The following is a 21386-nucleotide window of genomic DNA, read 5'->3' on the forward strand; positions in this document are numbered from 1 at the left end:
GCGAGGGCGGGACCGCGGCGGCCTCGCCCCTCCTGCTCTGCCTCTCCTCCGGCTCCGGAGCGCCGCCGGCCCCGCCGGAGCACGGCCCGAGGGGCTCCCCCACATCATCCGGGGCTCCTCACATCCTGAGGGGCTCCTCCACATCGTCCGGGGCTCCCCCGATCGTCCGGGGCTCCCCACATGGTGAGGGACTGCACCCATCGTCAGCGCTCCCCGCTCAGCGCTGCCCGGCTCCGGGTCTGCAGCGCCCTGTCCCGCACAGCCTGGGAGTCCGTGTGTCCCCCCCATCAGCGTTCACGATGTGCAGCGGTGGAAACAACATTCTGCCCGGGACTCTGAAAAATACAAAAGTTTACAGCCACTTTTTTACATCTGGCCGCTGCCGTGGTGGTTCTGACAGGGCTCCCCACCTCGTCACAGGCAGGCAGCACCCGAGAACCAGGGACCTGGCCGGGCTGCACATGAGACGCGGCCGTGGCATCCCACAGCCCCGGGCTCCCTGTGCTCCACTGAGGGACCTGGCACTGCCACCCCACAGCCCCGGGCTCCCTGTGCCCCACTGGGTCCCCAGACTGTTCCCTGGGACCCTCACCGGGCTGGCAGTGATGCCTCAGAGCATCAAGTGCCCAACATATGGCCACTAACTCAGACGGAGCCTGGCTCCACCACACCTCAAGTCCAATGCAAAGCTCACTGGAGGCAGCAGAAAGAAATGCTGATTTCCATGGATTTTTGGATTAAGCTTATCTGGTGAGCTGTTAGTCACTGGCAACCGCACACAGCCCATGGCAGGCAGGTGTGTGCCTGGCTACCTGCAGCCACAGCCGTGTGTTAGTCATCCATGGACATAGCATGACCGCAGCAATACCTTAGTAACCAAATACAGTTTGTATTTGTGCCCTGCCAGCCAGCTGGTGCTTTCCCCTCTCCGTAGGCCCGAGTGATGTGCTCAGGTGACTCTCAGAGAGAGCAGCAGCTCAGGGCACTTATCACAAGCACGACTCTCTGAGCTCCTGTTGCAACATTGCTGGGAAAATGGGAAAGGCTACGTTGTCTGAGACTGCCCAGCTATTAGGATGATTTCAGGCTTAATTTTGGGAAGGAATTTAAATCCAGTTTCAGCTATGTGAGACAATAGATAAGGAATACAGCTGGAGAAGTGGTTACGTACCTGAGGCACAGGACTGAGCCGCAGGAGAGCTGGACTCTGCTCCTCTGAACCCTGCCCTACAACGCTCCTACGTGCAGTCTTGGGCAAGGTACCTAATCATACCTCGGTCCTCCCATTCCTGTTTTGGACCTAGTGTCCAAAAGCACTCAGAAATTAGAGGAGCATTCAGATGGAAGCAGTGCACAGGCTGCTTAGACCATTTTTTAGGGGAAAGAAGAAGGATCTTCCAGTAAAATTATTGTTTAAAAGAATTGTCTTCACTGGAAGTTGGATTAGATAATAACATTTTTAAAACTGCAGGAAATGGAAAATACATTGTTCTGCTGAGATCATAAATGGAGTAGTTTCAGAACAGATGGACTCAATTTATCACTTCATCAGAATTTTGTGGACCTTCCGAGTACACAGATTGCTTAACATCATTTCTGTATACCCACTAAAAGTATTTGCTATCCCAGAGTAAGATCTAAAATTCCTGCATGATTCAACACGACTGCTGACGTTGTAGGGCTTTTTAATGGCAGCAGCTCCAAAGCATTCCAAGTGCTTTATGTACACTGTTGTGTAGATTACTCTTAAACTATCAGAAATTACTGTAACATCATTTTAGCAAAAAAAAAAAAAAAAAAAAAAAAAAGAAAAAAAAAAAGTAAAAGAAAAAACCCCCAATATATGGAAATGAATATCCAGCTCACTGCCCTCCTGCACGTGTTCCACACAGACTTCCCCCGCTGTTTTTAGCGCTGCTGAGGTTTCTCTCAGCGCCGGCAGCCGAGGCGCAGCCAGGGCAGCTCTCACAAGCAGGTGCTACCACCCCTTACTGGAGAGCAGCTGGCACTGCCGGAGCCTGCCAACGCCACCACCCGGGCACGGGGCTCTGTCCTGGCTGAGCCGGGTCACCATCTCACCTGTGCCTTTAGTGCCTTTTTCCCCTTGTAAATTAATCCAAAATAGATTTCCTATGCATATGTGGTAGCTGCAAATGTCAGATACTGTGGATGCTTAGCCCTTCATTGGAGGTCCTTCTGAAATGCCCAAATTTGAGTAAAGCAATCGCTAGGGTTGTATTTGCTTCTGTGAAAGTTTTCTTCACAGACAAGCAACCATTATTATTTTCAAGTTCTTGCTTAGAAAATATCCAACAACTCTACAATGACATGTACATATTGAGTGTAGGAAGTCAGAGTATTAAACACACAAATCCAATCTTTCTCAAGATTTAACTGGATGACAATATCATAAATACTTTTAGAGATTTTGTTAAAATGCAACATATTTTCTGATAAAAATCTAATAAAACAAAATATTTAGTTTTCTGTGTAAGTTATTTGTAGATAGGATGTTTAAAAGAAATGTATCTGCAAAGTGAGTTAAAGAGCATTACAGGAGCCTGTTTTGTACAATTCAGATGTGTGCTTCAGTGCAAATTGCTGCAATATCCAGGGTCATGAATCATTATGAGACAGAGAAAGATCACTATTTTAAAAAGAAGCAGATATAGAAAAACACAGTAAACTTCAAGTATAATTCTCATGTGAGGGGTTTACATTTTTCTTAGAAAGTCACTGTGGGTTGAACCTGCCTTCAGTTTGTGCGTTCATTATTTATTTAGTTCTAAATAATTTTATTTGCAAAATGTTTCAACACTCAGATTTTCAGTAGTTCCCATAAATGAGTCAGTTAGGACTCATGAAGTGGTTGCTGACCAAATAAATATGTGACAAAAGCAAATCAGAAATATATTTATAACCTCAGAAAGTATTCTTTTAAACCTTTAGGAAAAAATTGAAAATTAATATAGAGCAGACTCTTTTGTGGGGTAGACATTATATAAAGTACCACAATATGTGAAGTTGTACTTGCAAAATTAGCAGTAGAGTTTTAATATATTCACTCCTTTTAAATACTCCTTTGAGGTCCTGGAACATGACATGGGTAGGGTAGCATGCTTTACCATGCTGCCTTTTTGTAGTTCCTCAAATACCCAGAAACAGCGACCAAGACAACCATAATTTCTGCTTTTCATCACTAGTTTCATGATTCTGATTCAGAAAGACAGAAATGAAATATTTTAAATGAACACTACAGTAGGGAGCATTTATTAGAAAATTGTTTGTTTGCTTGTTTGTTTGTTTGTTTGTTTTGGATGAGATTTAGCATCTATTTACCAGTGTGCATCCGCACACACTCCACTCTCTTTGGCCACTGATCAATTTAGAGAATGAGACAAACAACTTGAGTAAATTATTTGCTATTTCCTGTAAAGATATCTAATAATAGAACAATCCCAACCTGCTAGACACGACATGCTTAGGAAGGATGTAGGAGGACACTGTTTTGAGCTGCTACATTGCTGTCACCCTTATTTTCAGGGCAATATTAGAATCAATTGCTACAGACTCTAAGGTTTATGCTGCTAAATGCATGAGCATCTCACTGCATTAGCCTGGCCAAAGAGAAGGCAGAGTTTCACTGCTGTATTGTGGTTTGCACTTTTGGCTTTTGGATTAATTGACCAAACTTTGGGGAATAATTTGCTGCTTTCTCTAAGCAGAGCAATAGATGTCATACATGTTTCTCTGGGGACATAAAATCTATTCAGCTCTCTTGTTATTTGTTTTAAAGTTGTCAAAGACTCTTGGCTGACTTGGAAAGATGATTGTGCTTTCTAGCACTCCAGCCTTCATTAAAGTTAGTGGGACAACAAAGAAAGAAAGACTCAAGTGAACAGTTTAGCTCAAGCTCACAGCGCTGGGAAATGATAATTGGGGAGGGTACCAAGAGTGCAAAAACGTGTGTGACTGAGGAGCCTATGCAGAGTTTCTAGAGGAACTGAAGGACTTAGGAATACAATTCCCATCACTTGCAGCTCCAGAACCTGGGCTAGGAAGTTTTGTTTGAATTCTCGGACAAACAAACAAAAACCACTTGCATCTCCTCTCCTGTTCATGCTTAAGATTCTGTCTATCTCCAGAACAAGAAAATGCACTATTCCTTGAACAATCTGTGGCTGGTTAATTGCTTTAACCTTTTTACCTGACTTGCAGGTGTGATTTGTACTGAACCAAGGTCTATAGATCAGCCTGAGCTTTAAATCTTTCTGTATACTCAAGCTGACCTGTAATAAAATGGAACATTTTCTTCTAGAAATTTAATTACTCTCAACAACGACAGAGGACTTGATCTGTGGCTTCCTAGAAACCTGTTAGATGGTCTTTATTGAGGAGTCACTCTTTTTATTAATTGGTAAGTTACACAAGAAAGGAAAATAAATGAAAAGAAAGCCATTTCCCTATTAGGGGCCCTAACACTGCAGGTGGAGCTTGTCACAAAATGGAAGATGCTATTGATTGAAAGAACACAGAAAAGAACAGATCGTTTTATGTTCACAGTAAATGATAAAACTATTTAGCTAACTGTTTTCAATTTGCACTTTCAGTATCTCTGCATTAGTAACTTGCATTAGTATAACTTCTATACTGGAAAGAAAAGAAGAATACTTTGGAAAAATCAGTAAGGAACAAATGGACAATGCATATTACTAGGAGAAAATGCTCTTACGTAAATTGGAATACAATTGTAGAACACAAAGTTCTAAAAGAATCCACTAGGAAACATGGATTTACCAAAAAAAAAAAAAAAACCAAAACAACATAACAAACTCAAACCCACTCATCCCTGTTACAAATCAATTTTAAAAGTGTGTGGACAAACTTCATCTGATTAAATCAATGTAGCCCTACTACAGTGAAAACAATGAAGTAAAATTTATTTCTATTACCTGGGGATGTAGCCTTTCATATGATCTCATTGACCTTTCGGAAGTAGCTTACTTCTTGAGGATTAGTTTATTTAGATCACAATGGGGATTTTAAAAGAGTATACAAAGAAAAAGAGAGTACAAAGAAAAAGATAATACAAAGAAAAACATAGCCCTCCCTTTTTATTCATCTATGCTGAGAAACATAGTGTGTTTTCCTCTATGCAGTTGGTATAAACAAACCAATATAATAACTGCCCCAAACCAAAGAGGGGCTAAAGTGGAAAATACTTTCTTAATATCCTGAAATCACAGAGTCCTGCTTGCTATCAGTGAAATCAGTGGAAGAACTGCCATTAAATTCAACAAAACCAGGCTGTGGTGATTCTTAGAGTAAGGCAGAAGAATAACCTCAAATTTCCAACAGCAAAGATTTCTCTCCTTTGCAATAAAATCTTATTGACATAGTAACATTAAAATTGTTCATTCTGCATCTTCACTACATTTGTTTTCAGTATAGCACATTATTAACTGAAATCAGCTGGGCAGTGATTAATTCCATGAGGTAAGGATTGTCTGGGGCTTAAGAATGTCCACATGATAGTTGGTTGTACTGGCATTACAAAAAATTTTTCCAATGTGGATAAACTACTGAACTGAGAAAAAAACCTGGCTAGCTTCAAACAGGACTGTATCCAAAATGGATACTCTTTGTTCTTTAAAAAGAATCCATGCAGCTCATAAAATTTTATCTCCAGGAGGCCAGCAGCCAGTTTGGGATGCAGGACAGCTGTGATGTGCTGTGCTGTGCAGGCCAGATGAGGCACCACGGTAGGAAAAGCCTGTAAAAACTAAGACACTGATGAAGACACTAAAGAAGAAATGAAAACTAACAACTTTCCAATAATGACATTTGAGAAATAAACATCAGTCCTAATTTATGTCCTTTTAGTGTTTCACCAGCTCATCACAATTGTCTATTATAGTTTTCCCTCACTAAGCAGCACCAGAACATTAGACTTTCACAAATGTCCAAAGACAGTAATTATAGTTCACAAGTACTGGGTTTTTGTGGACAGGTTTTTATGTCTAAGCGTAATAATTAGCAAAATAGTTACATAATACAGAAACTATAGAACTGCATTATTTCATGACTTATTATTCTTTTCTATAGCTTTTAGTTTAAAAATACTCCTCTAAAATTGTACCATGAAATATCACTTTATTCAATAGAAATTAAGTGCAGTAATTCATTTGAAGATTTAAGTGTTGTTTTGGTTTGTTTTTTTAAAAGTCAGACTGTCCATGCCAGGTAAAATTACCAGACCAGTGTTCTCTGTAACTACAAAAGTTGGTTTATTTTTCACATTAATGCCTTAGCTTCTGGATTCCCAGTGTCTGTATTTGCCTGTACTCCCCAAGAAGTTTGTTCTGTGTCTGACAGACCACGCGTGACTCGCCTGAGGAGCTCAGAAGTGCTGACTTGTTACAAAGCCCTTGGTGTAGGAGGCAGGTGCAGGGCAGTGTGGTCTCTGCCCCTGGGCACAACAGGAAAGGCCAGGGCAGCCTCTCCCTTGGAGCCAGCATTGCCCTTACCCTCTTGGCTTTCCACCCTACTAACACTGTCCCAATATTTCTTTGCAACAAATTTCCTTTTTCTGACTTCTACCCTTAGATTAGTGGGATTCTGTGTGTAGTTACCACTACGTGAAGGTGCTACTGCCTGCATTCAAAAAACATTATAAAGCCAGAGCCTTCAAACTACCCTTTGTAGATGGAGTTGGTGGCTTAAACACTGCACAGAAGTGATTCAGGAGGTGGCACACACTGCAGATCAGACACACTTGAAATTGTCAGCAATCATGCTTTGTGACGTTATATCGATGGATAAAATTGATATCATAACATCAGGTTAGTAAGACACTTTGGGATGAAAAGAATCTTATAGAAATAATACATTATTTTATAAGTTATTCCTCCCATGCGCCATGAAAAATTTAGAAAAGGAAAAGCAAACATGCATTGAAGGAAGACAATATGAAAGATTTCTACCTGCTGCTGGGTAAGCCATTGATTTTTCTGACCGAGAATGTCTTTTCATAGTTACTGATTACCAGGCAACCACAAAGCAGCTTGATTCAAGATCCACTATAGTGAAGAGGAACAAAACCCCAACCCAGCCTTAATCAGTCTCCTATTTATTCTAAGAATGAGCAACAGTCCTGTTTGAAAATAGGTCACAGGAGGAGGGAAATGCAAACAGCAACCATTAATGCACATTTCACCTCAACCATATCATGTTATTTTTAAAGAAAAATATTTCTTCACACTGCTGGTGCAATAATATGTTGTGTATAGACCAGGAAGATGTATTTGTTTGGGGATTTTGGCTTTTTTTAAGATGGTAGCTTTAAGTTCAGAACAGATATTTTTGCCAGGCAGCATAAATGAGCAATTTGAACCAGGATTATTTTCAGATCTCGCTGTCACCAAATCTAGCACAACAAATGAACTTTAGACCTGGGAAAATGCAGCCCAGAGAGCAGATTAGTTTCACTAGCAGCTATTCAGAAGCATTTGATTGCTTAATGATCTTTAAGCTCAAGAGTCAAACATTGCTTCATACAGCAGCAAAGGTCTTTTCATATACCCGCACAAGAGCATTTTATTTATTTTAAACAAGCAAAGCACTCACCAAATCTGCACTCTTGGTTCCTCAGATTTCTCTACCACCACACAAATGCATTCTTTACAAGCCAGCTCTTGAACACAGTCAAGTGTTTTTTTCTGGCAGAGGTTTGCACTATGGGAAAGTAGGACTTCATTATACAGAAACACTAAAACAATCAGCCACACATCCCAACATTAGATTGTCAAATAATTACATGGAATAATTCAAATATGGATATGTGAGGGCTAAGGGGTTGTATTCCTACCTCAGCCTGCTCAATCAAAGGGGTTTTGGTCTATTTTCCTTTAAAGAGCTGCTATAGTAGCAGGAAATACCCTTCTTAAAGCACTAATCATCTGCATCCCCTTTGTGCTTCCCGAGAACCTGTTGGACAGCATTTGAAAGATGTCACATTTAGCACCAAAAAACAAAGGGTGGGCTCAGAGTTGAAAAAGGATTAGGAAACCCAATGCAGCAAGTTTCAAATGCCAAGAGCTATTTAGGCCTGCTACAGAGCAGAGACACCTGCAAGAGATTCACTGCTGAGGTCATTTGGTATCCCAAGGGAGTGCCTGAGCCAAGGGACCCACCAGAACCCCACACCACCTCACTTCCATGCACCTTGGAAGCAGAAAGATGGCATTCCTCCAAATGGCTTTTATGCACAGGACACCCAAGATTTTTCATCTTTCCCTTCTAATAGGTGTACTTAAATGATTTTCAGGATCCCATCAGCTTTCAGCAATTAACTTGCAGCAAAATAAAATTAAAATTCTTTTTCTAGCCTTGTTTCATCCATATCCTGCACTGCTACAGGAAGGAGCAAATGGAACAGGCCACCTCTGAGCTGGATATTGCCAAGAGCATGACCAAGATTCCCAACAAAGGCACATTTTATCTCCTATGGCTTTTACTCTTTACGAAGTAAAGTTGTAGTCAAACGTTCTGTTTTAAGATCTATCATGAATTTTAGCATCCATCAAGATGTCAAATGGCTGGCTGCATTTATTTACAATACATTTTCCAGGTAAGACTATTCTCTAACCAGCTGCTCACTTTATATTGAAGATATACCCACGATGACTCCAAACGTAAAATGGAAAAGGTCCATTTTGAAAGGACATTAAAAAAGTTGTCACCAGCCACTGGACTGCAAATATTTTCGAAAGATTCAGTTCTAGGAAAACAAGTTTGGATTTAGTATTTCAAAACCTGAGCTGTAAATTCTGACAAAACAGAAATCATGTCTCACAAACAGAAAGATTTACTTACATTTCAGCTTCTTTTCTGCCACAAGGGGGAAAACTGTCAATTAAAAAATACATACATTTTTAACCATAAACACAATTTGATCAATTTTCTATTTAATTAAAAGAGTCTCAGCAAATCAATTTAATGCCAAACAGGACAATATACAAACATTCCAGATTATTTATGTACTTCCAATGGTGTGCAGTGGAGTACCAGAAGGAGAAGTACCAGAACCTGCAGTATGTGCACGTCTCCCAGGGAAGGACAAGAACACACTCCAGTAACATCAGCTGTGCTTCAGGAACTGCTGAACATGGATTTTAGCTGCCAGTAAATCCAATTAACTCTTGAATAGTTCTACAGAACCCCCTCAGCATGGCAGCTTTGAGCAGCTGCTGCCCTGCAGCTGCAACACCACCCCACAGCCGATTTCAGAAGGAAAATGGATCCTTCCATAAGCTTCCTGTGTATTTGAGGAGGAAAATTCGACAAAGATCATACATTAAGAAATCATTACACATGTATTATCTTCCATTTATTCCCAAGCTTACAGACCCTGCTCCAGCTTTCCTGAAAGGAAGACCAGCAGACCAGGGCCACCTGAACAAAATCAGCTTCCAAACTCCAGGCAGAGGGCCCAGAACTCAGCTGGGGAAGGACCCTGATCCTACAAAAAATGTTACTTGAGAAACTCTTTCCACAGTGCTCTGAAGGGGAAGACAGGGTGTCAAGAATGGTGATAAACTGCAGTAGTTAGATTAAACATTTATTTTTTTTTCATATATTCACAAAATCTTCACAAAAGTATTGAAACTCAAAAAGGAATTAGACTTGAGTCAAATACAGAGATGAAATGTACAAGACAAATGAGCAGGCAAACTAAAAGGTCTTGAAAGTATTTTACTTCAGATTGAAAAACGAACAGTTCAACTGTTCCGTTTAAATAAAGTTTTGCAAGATATACAGTATTTTATGAATACAATGCTGGTCATTTGAGGCAATGTAAAATACCTCAATTTTTCCTTCATGCTTTTTTTTTTTTCTTTTTTTTTGCTTTTTTTTTTCTTTTTCTTTTAGAAAGATACTGTTTACCAAAAAGAAACTTGAGCAGTCCAGGAAAAGCTTTTTTCCATTAAATTTATGAAAACCATAAATTGAGGCAAACCTAAGATTCCCAATGGAATCAAGATTATCTTCCCGCTACCACCACCTTAAAATTATCACATGCTTATTGGAACACTAATATCTGCACCCTAGGAGTACATTTGCTTTCAACAATGAGGGTGATTCTTTTAAAAACACTTCAGTGTGGTAAATGCGATACAGATCTTTGCAAGTATTAAGTTTTGGAACAGTTTTGCTAATAGCAGCTAACAATACTGGATTAATATAATTTATAAATAATTGTTCCCTAAGCGGTGAACATAAGTCTACACATTCACAATAATCTAAAACAAAATAAATAGTGACTATGCATAATGTGGTACAACTTTCACTAGTTTCTATGAAGAAAAGCTGAACATCTTGATAAAATTATCTGATCAAATTAAAATATGACTCTAAAAATTAAAAAAAATTGTCAAATTAACATCACGTAAGCTTAGTGTTGGAGTAAATGTTATGACTTGCTGTATTTTTAGAATACATATATATATTTTCCTTTTTGAAGTAAAACACTTTAACACATTGAAAATGTTTATTAATTTAAGTGATAACATTGGTTCTGGTCTCATTTTACTTTAAAAATCATTGCACTCATTAGTGCCCATAAAGGTCAGGTTGGTCTGTAGTATTCTGTAAATGTATATAAAAAGTTTCTCAAAGCTAACAGTACTTTTTATAAAAGCATCATCTCAGAACTGCTGCATTTAATACAGCCAGGTATGCCAAGTACAGACTCTCCTCTTTGCAGAAATATGTGAAAGTAAATGCCACTTAACTCTCTAGCACTGAAGTGTCCCCACTCCTGTTCCAAACTATGTCTGTGAGTGCAATTTTCCATTTCATTCGCATTCATGGCATCAAAGGTACTGCAACCTAGACTTGTGATGTGACTGAACCTCACACGTGGACTTTCAATGAAATGAGAACTAGGTCAATGAAGAAATATTAGGGGATATGAAAGGTTTGGGTATTTAAGGCAATATAAAGTATATTTCATTATTTGAAATTGTTTCGTTTTTAATAATTAAGTGTATATATAAAAATGCCTAAGAGGGGAGTGAAAAAAAAATACTTGAATTGTAAAATTTACTTAAAGCTTCAACAGTTATCATCTCCTACAGGAGTTAGCAAAAATATAAAAGACAAAAAAACCCAGACCTGGAGGGGGGAGGAAAGGCACAAACAAGGAGGCATGGGATTAAAGCAGCCCAGGAATGCAAATGTCTGTAACAAATCGACTTTTGTTGTTTTGTTTTTCTTTTAACCAAAAAAAAAAAAAAGAAAAAATAAAACAAAAAAAAAAGAAAACAATCATCACCATCAATCAAACAAAAAAACAAACAAAAAAAAAACAACAAAAAAAACGAAAAAACCCCAAAACAAAACAGAAAACCCCAAACCCCAAGTGGCCCTTTGTTTTTCCTTAAAAAAAAAGAAGGAAGGGTCGAGGAGAGACCACCAAGGGGAGGAAGAGAAGGATGCAACTATAAAACCCCATTGCCTGAAATGATGGCACTCTAGAAAACAAGGTGAAGGTTACTTCTCAGAGATGACAAGCTCAGTGTCTACACAAAGTACATGTACACTTTATACAAATGAAAATCTTCATTTGTCACCATAAACCTTTCTTTCAGAGGAACAGCTTTTGCAGATCAAAAGTTCTATGAGATCTTCCAAATGCCAAGAAAAGAAAATCTGAGCAATACAACTAGTAATGTCTCTTTATATGGATGTTAAGATGACAATTCAGATTATTTTCCAAACTAATCCTGAGAAAAAATTTATGTTTACAATTTAAACAGTAATGTTATGTAAAAAGTATTAACAAATCCACTATTACAAATGTCAGTTTTCCTATATGGTCATCTATATATACACAATAAAATGGTAAGTATATGCAAAAATAATTAAAAAATCATGCACAAATTACTTTCACCTTTAAAGGCTGGGTTTCCCTCAAAATACAATTTTTTGCCTTTTTTTTCCTATTTTTTGTGTTTTATTTGTTTGTTACCACCCCCTAGACACACTGAGTACTATCTCTACAGGTCAGCATGAGCTGATGGGAAATACATTTATTTTACATTCAAGCTTTTATATCCTAAATGACCCTGTTGTAGCATATGACTTATCAAATGAGCAGCCTTTTTCCTCATTTTAAAAAATTAATTTTTTCCTTTTTTTTTCCATTTTTTTCTTTTTTTTTCTTTTTTTTTGTTTTTTTGCAGTGATCAATCTTCATGTTCCGTTCCGTGGCGAGCTGGGAAAAAAAAATGCAGTTGCTAATCTATGTCTGAACAGTCTGAAGCTCCAGAAGAGATCCAAGGAGTCACTATCAAACTATCCTGTAGCATGAGATCATTGCACACAGAAGAACAGTCTTAAAGTAGTCAACTATCTACAAAGGTCTGACAGAGCTGCATCCCTCTTGTGTTTCCTCTTTTTGCCGTGGAAAAACTGATGGTGTGATTTGCTGCCTTGGTGCTGTTTGTTTGTGACTGAGGTACCATGGCTTGAGTTTGTTGGACCTTGGAAGCCTTTGTTAGAGGAGCGGAATAACCGTGCGGATCCGTGCTGTGGAGGAAAGAGAACGTGGTCAGCAATCCCTGCAGTGGGAATAAGGCATGGCAGTCCCACAGCCCTGCTGCTGCACAACCAGCATGCTGACCCCTGAGAACAGCCTGGAAAACCTGCCATGGCAGAGGGAACCTGGGACAGCAGCACTGCAGGGCCAATCTCCCACCCAGCTGGTTGCAAACAAATGTTCATCTCTAGCCCCTCACAAGAGGGGCAGAGCACTTGGAATTTTGGAAAGTATAAAGGTATTTACAGAAATGTCCGTAATCTAAGACAGCACAGGAAGATTGCTCAAATCTGTGCATGCCCATGATCTGACATACCCCATCTTTTCAGAGATGAGATCATGGGCATGCACGTTCCAGCCTGGAATTAGTTCTGCCCAATAATACAAACACACACCCATAGCACAGCCAAGGTCAGGTGTGTGAATTGTCTTGTTAGAAGACAAATCATCAGCAGATAAGAGGCATGTCTTCAGAATTATTTTCAAGGAAAGTATTCCAGAAGGTTGTGGACTATGTTTCAAACACAAAGACCCAATTTCTGAAAAAGTGCAAGAATTTAAACTGCTTATATCCAGGGTATACTGTATATAGAGGCACAGAATATTTTCAGAATACTGAAGCATTCCTCAGTTGGAAAATCTTCTAAATGTGTAAGTTCTGATAGTTGTCACATAAGGATGTTTGGCCATAGGGGAAAATAAGGGTGAATGTCATCTATCACAAAGAATCTTCACCTCCCTTTGTGGAAGACAGAGCAACAAGTACCAACAGCTAAAAGAGCAGTCAGTCAGAGTTTTAAACACACATTTTTGCTAACTGCTTTCACTGAGTGTAGGCACACCTCATCTCTCATATTTTGCAATCAAAACTTGGCTGGTGTGCTTTTTGCAAAGGAGGAAATGGGTGCAACACAGCTGAACACCTCTGGCAAATTTGGTGTACAAGTCAGACCAACTTCATCTCTTTTAAAGTTGGGAAAGCTACGGTTGCAAATTCATCTGTGCAAGCTTAACAGAGAACCAGGTGGCATTAGATACAATCAGTGCTGGGAGATTTTTAATGGGGCAAAAGGGAGGTGAAAAATGCAGTGTTCCCTTTCCAGAACAAATTACCCTTCCATGGAGGATATGTGTAATATTCAAATAATCTACACAGTTGTTGTTTTCAAACATTTCACAAACCTGAGATTTGTTCGTGTTGCTGGATGTATTGGCTGTTTGGCTATTTTGTGTTTTCCCACTTGACTGGGAGGATTCCAGTGACACTTCTTGTGACCCCACTCTGTTTGTGGTAGACTGACGACAACTCAACTGTTTAGAGGTTTTGCAAGGTGTTCCATCAGAATCCTTCAGGAAAATGTAAAGGATTAGTGAGCTTTTCTTAAGAGTGAGTATTTCTAAAAGTGAATTTTCTTTTAAAAATAAAGTTAACAGTGGACAAAACTGAAAACTTGTTTACTTTACTAGATATTAAAATTCTTTCAATCCAGAATTCTTATCAAGTAAAACAAATTTAAAGATGTATTGATGTGTGATTCTGGTTTTGAGATTTGCCTTTTATTTTTTAAGTAAAATTCCCAAACAAAGATCTTTTTCAAAGCTTTTGGCCTGTTTGTTTTTTAAAGCATGTGGCTTAGGATTGGCAGTCTGTTTTACTTTTGAAATACAGTTTTCCCAGAGAAAAGAGGGCTGTGAAACTTTGTGTCTATATATTCACTTTCTACATGTATTGTGTCAAAAACGCACTGCAACTTGTATGTGTAGAAATTGCATAAGAATTAACATCTTATGCAAGTTAGGATTCTGGATGAATTAATTGACTAGGATTGTGAGCTCCCAAAATGTATTTTGTGACAATATAAATCAGAAGGGAAAAAACCCAAAGAAATTTTAAAAAGCAGAGTCAGAAAACTTCCAGTACTTACTACATCACTAGAGCTGGACAATGTAGATGATGATGATGATAAAGGACCTGATGAAGAATTTGAAGAATGTTTACTAAGTGTTTCTGAAGTTTTATTTCTAGGCTTTCCCAGTGCTTCATTCTCTTCAGCAAGATTATTGTTGCATTTGTCCAGCTGCTGAGTATCTACTATCAAGGTCACTCCATTACCTAGTAAAAACAAAACAGAAGCATCACCACACATTTAAATGCAAAAACATGTTGCCTTGAGGTTATTTAATATAGCCCCTAAAATACAAAATACATGTTACATCCACAGTAACACATGGACATTATTGCACTGAGCACTGCCCATGGTTTGAGATGGAAATTAGGGACAGAAGATGTGGAAGAAGGCAGCAACAAAGTTCAGATGTGCTGCTGTAGATTGTTTCATGCCACACTTCAACAGCACTCAAATACAGAGATTTAAATTCTGTATGCCCAGTACTCAGCAACTCCAATTTTTCTTCTGCTGGAGCTTCTAGGATCAGATGAACTCCAAATAAGCCCCATTACTTTGTAGGATTTCCTACAGTGAAAATTCAAGATACAGAACTCTCATATATCACTAAGCTCTGCCTTAATACAAAAGTTGGAACTTAGATATGAACTAAATCAACAAGACAACCACTTTTACTGTCACATGGTTATTAATACAGGGTTATTTTTCTTTTTTGATTGCTGTTTTATCTGAAATAAGACACTTAGGAGGTAGAGATTTACATGATGTCTGTGCACAAAGGCAGCTAAAAGGGAGGTGATGGGAGCTCAGGGCCTGCAGGGTGACAGCTCCAATGGCACAGAGCACATCCAGCTGACAAATCACTCACACAACTTCTAAAAACAAGTAAAAAAAATCTCAGCCTAGCCAAAAGAACGGGTCCTTGAAACATCTTCTCTGATTAATCGCTAACAAGAGAACACTTCTGACAGGAAACATTCTAAAATTAACTGGAGAGTATGAAAATTAATTCTAGTTAAAAAATTTCCAGACAGCAGATACACCTGCACCAAGAGAGGGTGGCAACTGGCTGCTGAAGTCAGAAGATGGGCAATGGATTAAAGGTGATTCCAAAGGGCATTGTCACCAAGTTCTCTGGCTCAATTTTGTGTTTCCATTTGTTAAAAACAAGATCATGATTGACATTTCAAGACTTGTCTGTTTAAAAGACTTATTCCACTTACATAGAGAATCCTGGCTTAAGTATTTCTTCCTCACACATTTGGTGTTAGACTTTAAAATTACTATTAAAAATGCAGTATTTAAGGATTCAGATTTAAACTAGCATGCCCAGCAATACTTGTTAAAACCTTGTCCATATTTAAAGGACAAAGGAAGTGTGACACTGACAATGTGGTAATTTCAATTGGAAGTTTTTCCAAAGTCTCTTTTTGGAAGGCAGCACTCTTTACAGATCTCTCTACTAACCAAATCTATTGTAATACAACAAAGATGGGGACATTTTACTCTTGTACAAATCTGACTTTTCTGGATGAAAAGACATGAATACTGGAAAATAAAGAAGAAACTACTAGTAAGATGCACACATAGACTTATGTGAGGCAAAAGTAACAATAAAATCTATACAAGCAAAATGTGCAGGAAGTTTCCCCCTCATCCCTGCTGAGTCAGAACTCACCATTACATGAAGATTCTGTTCTGCTTTGCATTCCCCACTGCTTGGATATCCAGTCTCTGTATGTGGCCACTTCTTGTGTTACTCTAATTATTCTCCCTAATATACTGCAAACCAGGAAAAAAAAAAACCAAAACCATCACCACAATTAATTTTTAGAGACAGAAAAATGTAAGCAATGAATGTTTGAGATTTAGACTTGGAGACTTTACCTTTCTGTTTCGTTGTTAGGATAATATTTAGCTATTGGGGAAACAGCATGGCTCAGAACAACATAGGCATAATCAAAAGCCTGCTTCACTTGCATGGCACCATAGGAACTCCTCCCAACATCATTACCTTAAAATAAGAATATAAATAAATGAGTAAGATTGAAACTATGGTCATCACCTTTCAGGCACAAGACAGTAATCTGTTTTTAAAATTGCCCTTAAGTCCCAACTAACTGTAGCCACCTCTCGTAGAAGAGGATTAGCATAAAGCAGAAATATTATATATATTTTATCATTATTTATTTATTTATTTATTTAGCATAAACAACTTAAAATATCTACAGGGATTTAAATGTAAAGAAGTCCAGACTAGCAATTCTCTGGGTACAAGTAAAATATATGAAGAGAAAAAAATCCTGCAGTGCATCTATTAAACATTTAATAGTAGTGCTACTCCATTTTGGTTTCTGAGGATACCTGGCTGTAATGGATCCTCAATGTAGAGCATTGATGGTCTGTAGCCATCCAACATGCTTTTCTGCACTTCATCCTTGGCAACATAAGAGCCACCATCCTTTATTCGGATTCCAGTCTTCAGATAATTGAAGTGACGTCCATATAATTCAAAAAACTCTATTAAAAGAACACCATAGTTGGCATTGGGCATACAGGCATCTTCCCTGGGATGCAGCTATTAAGAAGAGAGAAAAAAAAATCATTCATTGATGACTTTAAGTTTTTCTCTTTTTCACAGAAAACATGTCTAAATACAGAAATAAAAAATAAAACAGATATGTCTAAATAAAGTATTTTCCCTTGATTAAGCAGTTTTGCATCTCTAAAATAAGATGCTATGACAACTTTTATAACATAATTACCTCTTCAAAAAAAGGCTGTCAAACACTAATCTTTGTGCATTTGAACTTTTAGTCCAATAAGTGAACTTCCAGCACTAATGGCAGGGTTCTTGTGCAAAAGCAGATATTTGTACCTCACAAACCTGGGTCTGCAATACAAATACAGACTTCTCATGTGCACAGCTAAACACAGGATCCCCTCTACTGTTAAGGAAACAGCCTGAGAGGCAGCCTGAGTGGACAAAACCAGCTCAGAGTTGTAACAGATATGAAATTTAACTTTTTTAAAAATATTTTTTAATGAGCAAATGGAAGTGCTGCTACTCAACATAAGAAAATTGATTAGGAGAGATTATGGTTTTAAACTATATGCATGTTGCCCTTATTTGTTTTGTGCTCAGCAGGGAACTGCAAAGGCACTCAGCAAACACCAAGCTCCAGTTCCAGGCTCAGATTTTAGAGCAATTACAGTCTGGAAAAGTATGGACATACACTTGCAAACACAGTTATGTATAACATGTAGTTCAGGAAAAAGAACAGGGCTGATACAGCCAGAAATCAGCTACTTCATATTTGTTCAGTATTTCCCTCTCCCAGGCACAACAATATAGATTTAGCTCATGCATTTTGTTCTATTAGATTTAAGAGAAAGTTGCAAAAGATGTTTGTTTGATATCAGCTTAGTAACCCAGAGAACCAAGATTACACTGCATTTGTGAAAGCACATACAGGGTGTGTGACCTGGAGACCAATCAGGACTGTCACAAAGGACAGCTCAGCTAACACCAACCTTATGGAACTTGTTCCAAGCAAGTTATACAATATTCAAGTTGTTTTACCATGAATGACACATGTCACATCATGTGTATCAAAATCATATATATCAGTGCCTGGCATTGGTACATCAACAGATGTTCTAAACACCTTTTGTACCAAAAGTATCAGCATCAGAGAAGGAACAGAAAACAGATGGGACATACCTAATTTTAAATGAAAAGGGGGTGCAATCCCAAAAAATGATAACTTAAATTATTAAACTGGAGGGTTGATCAAATTCCTTCTTAAGGTGATGTCCTTAGGCACAATGGCATTGACAGATTCCATTGAACTTACCTGAAGGAAACTGACAGCCATTAAAAAGAGACTATAAGAACCAATTCCACCTGTAAATACTTCATTAAGGTCCCTCTGCAACAGGAACTGTTTCAATACTAAAACTAGAAATGGTAACACAGGATATTTCTGAAAGAGAAAAACAAAGCTGTTACAATACTGTGGTGCATGCATACAATGGAGAGCATACTGAAACCATGTTTTATTATATTTTGCCTTTAAGGTAACTATCATTAATCTAATCATTAATCTAACCTATCATTTTTAGTAACTGTGGAGAAAAGCAAATGCCCTGCCTACAATCAACACAGGTATTTTACCTGTTTGACTCTGGTGGCAGATATTAACAAGAGAGAAAAGTTATTACATTGTAAAATCAGAAGTATTTGTGTTGAATGTATATATATATATATATACACACACACTTACTTTTCTCATACAAGTGAAAAATATGGCAAAGGAATAACTGTGGAGACACTGACATCTGTAACAAAACCTTCTTGCTACAATTGAGAGGTAGCTCAAAGTGCCCTGAGATTTCTGTCCTGCAAGTACTTCAGATGCCCAGAGTTAAAGAAAGCCCTTCAAAATTATTACACCCAGGTAACATCTTCAATAAAGCAAAATACCTTTGGGTAACTGGTCCTTTAAAGGGTTTATGTGCATGGATTCCCCTAAGAGGCTGCTTTGGGACAGCAGTGGAGGCTGGGCTACGTCTGCACTCTGTACACCCGTCACAGGGGAGGGGCAAAAGAGGATTAATAAGATCGCTGCTTTTATCAACACAGAGCCAAAAAGTTCCTTAGTGTCACAGATGAAATGTGGATCACTATGTTCGTGACTACAAAAAGATTAAAGGGAAAGAAGGATTTTGCCAAGAATCTCTCTTCAGGAGCCTGATGGTGAGTACTGGGAGCCCTATTTAACTGAAGATCCCTAACTATCTAACCGAAGATTTTGAACTAAGAACTTCCAGTCACAAGCTGAAGTGTTGAATATCAGTATATACCAAAATTTAGAGATGGGATTTTTCTTGGAAAACTGCTAATAAAGGCTCCAACTACCTCGGATTTCCTAAACAACCTGGATGAAGAGAAATGAGGCATTTCCAAGCCTAATGCCAAATATGACATCTCAGTTAGGTACTGAAGTTATATGTGATAAAGTAAGACCCAAGAGAAGGCCCTACAAGTGTTACACAGAGAGTGCCTCAAGAACACCAACAAAGTCACTTGGCAAGAACACACTAAGTTTTCTCCAAGTCAAACAAAGGACCCTCCAGAGCAGCCTGTGCCACCTCCTCCTCAGCTGCCCGTGCTCAGGGCCAGCTGTGGTGCTGCACAGCTGCACAGCCTTGGCTCAGCCTGCAGGGAGAACAGCCCTGTGGGAAAGCACCATGTGGGAGCCTTGCTGGGAGTGCCTCCACTCTGCTGCAGAGCTGCTGCCCTGCACTGTCAGCCTGGTCCCTGCTGCCCCACACTGCTGCTGACCCTGCCCACAGCCTGCACATCCTCCCTGGCCACTTCTCTGCCCCAGCTGCTGGCGCCAGAGCTGCTCTGCTCTTTGGGCTGGGGTACCACAGGGCTGCAGCCTTGTCCCTGCTGCCACACACAGCTCCTGCTCCATCCCCAGGGGCACAGACCCCTCTCACCCCCTGACCCAAGGCCAGAAGGTCACAAGTAACACAGGCAACTTGATTTTCTGTGCTTTCACACACAAAAACACCTTCAGGCTTTCATGAGAAGACTATCTCACATCTTGAAATTCTGAAGTGCAGAGCTCAATGAACTGCAGTTAAAGGAGCAGAACACTTAAAACAGGCAATAGTGCATTTTTCTTAATCATTGTACCATTAAAACTACTCCACATTTTATTCTTCTATTTTAGTATCTTCATGCTTTTTAAGGCAATATATCTACAACTTATAGCATTATCTTATATCAACTTATATCAGCTTATATCTACAACTCTACAGCATTATCACACAACAAAAAACAAAAGAGTAAAAGTGTATCTCTAGTAAGGATGCAATCAAAGTAAAACAGAAAACAAAATTAAGTTATCAAATACTCAGTGTGTAGTTCCATGAGAGTGTTGCCTAACCTTGATAAAATCTTTGATGAGCTGGGCTGCTTTAACCCCATTCTGTACATTAAAGCTTATATCAACTTTTACTTCAGTGAAGGAATCTGTCAGTTTAATAATAGGTACCTGCAAAAGAAGGATATAATAAGTCAATACAGATTTCCAAGACACACTTGGTTTCATTTATGACTTAAATGCACCAGCAAACCTGAAGTTTTTTATGAATTTATAGAGGAGGTAGGCAGTGAAATCAGGACTCCTATTAATGAACTCATTGCCTTGCCAATCTGTTTACATAAACTTGGCTTTTCTAACTCATAAACACTATTTTCAATTTACTGTCCTGCTGAACAGAACTTAATGCTTCACCTTCCAGGTGATTTATTTTGGACTGGTTTGGGTGAGTTGCTGTTGCAGCAGCTCAGCTCTGGTGGAGACCACAGACACCAGAGGGAGACAAACACTGGAGAAACAGAGAAATGGTCCTGGAGACATCAGAAATGACACAACTCATGTCACTGGGGTCATCACTTCCTCACCAAAATGAACTTCAATTAAGAAGTACAAGATATGGAGAGTACTCTGATGTGTCTCCACCTGAGTGACCATCAAATTTCCTCTCTCTACTAATAACAGCTATGACTTAGATATCCCAATACTCTTACAATGAGCAAAAGATAGGAAATCATAATAGAATTTATCTATTTTTTGCAAGACATACCACTACCTATTTAGACAATGCTGTACTTAGTACTTCTACGTGAAAACTGATTATACCTGCCTACTTGCAAGAAAAATTACTTATGTAAAAACTCAGTCCAGAAATGCCCTGGTTTAAAAACATCAATGAACAACACTGACTAGTCCAATCTCTCTTAAAAGCAACATGTTGTGCATATCAAATATCAGACAATTTCCACAACAGAAAAAATGCTT

General features: G+C 38.8%; 1 protein-coding gene across 1 annotated transcript in view; it reads right to left on the bottom strand.

The window, feature by feature from the left end:
- Positions 1-11403: 11403 nt before the first annotated feature.
- Positions 11404-21386, bottom strand: part of TENT4B (terminal nucleotidyltransferase 4B) — a 39646-nt gene continuing 29663 nt past the window's right edge. The window contains exons 5-12 of the mRNA XM_064723047.1: positions 20469-20576; positions 18366-18494; positions 16873-17086; positions 16396-16522; positions 16187-16290; positions 14527-14714; positions 13784-13948; positions 11404-12591 (exon numbers count right to left, since the gene is read on the bottom strand). Of these exons, the coding sequence (XP_064579117.1) occupies positions 12412-12591; positions 13784-13948; positions 14527-14714; positions 16187-16290; positions 16396-16522; positions 16873-17086; positions 18366-18494; positions 20469-20576 (1215 nt within the window). The 3' untranslated portion in view covers positions 11404-12411. The remainder of the gene's footprint in view (positions 12592-13783; positions 13949-14526; positions 14715-16186; positions 16291-16395; positions 16523-16872; positions 17087-18365; positions 18495-20468; positions 20577-21386) is intronic.

Source organism: Zonotrichia leucophrys, chromosome 11, assembly GCF_028769735.1.
Source record: "Zonotrichia leucophrys gambelii isolate GWCS_2022_RI chromosome 11, RI_Zleu_2.0, whole genome shotgun sequence".
Taxonomy (NCBI): Eukaryota; Metazoa; Chordata; class Aves; order Passeriformes; family Passerellidae; genus Zonotrichia; species Zonotrichia leucophrys.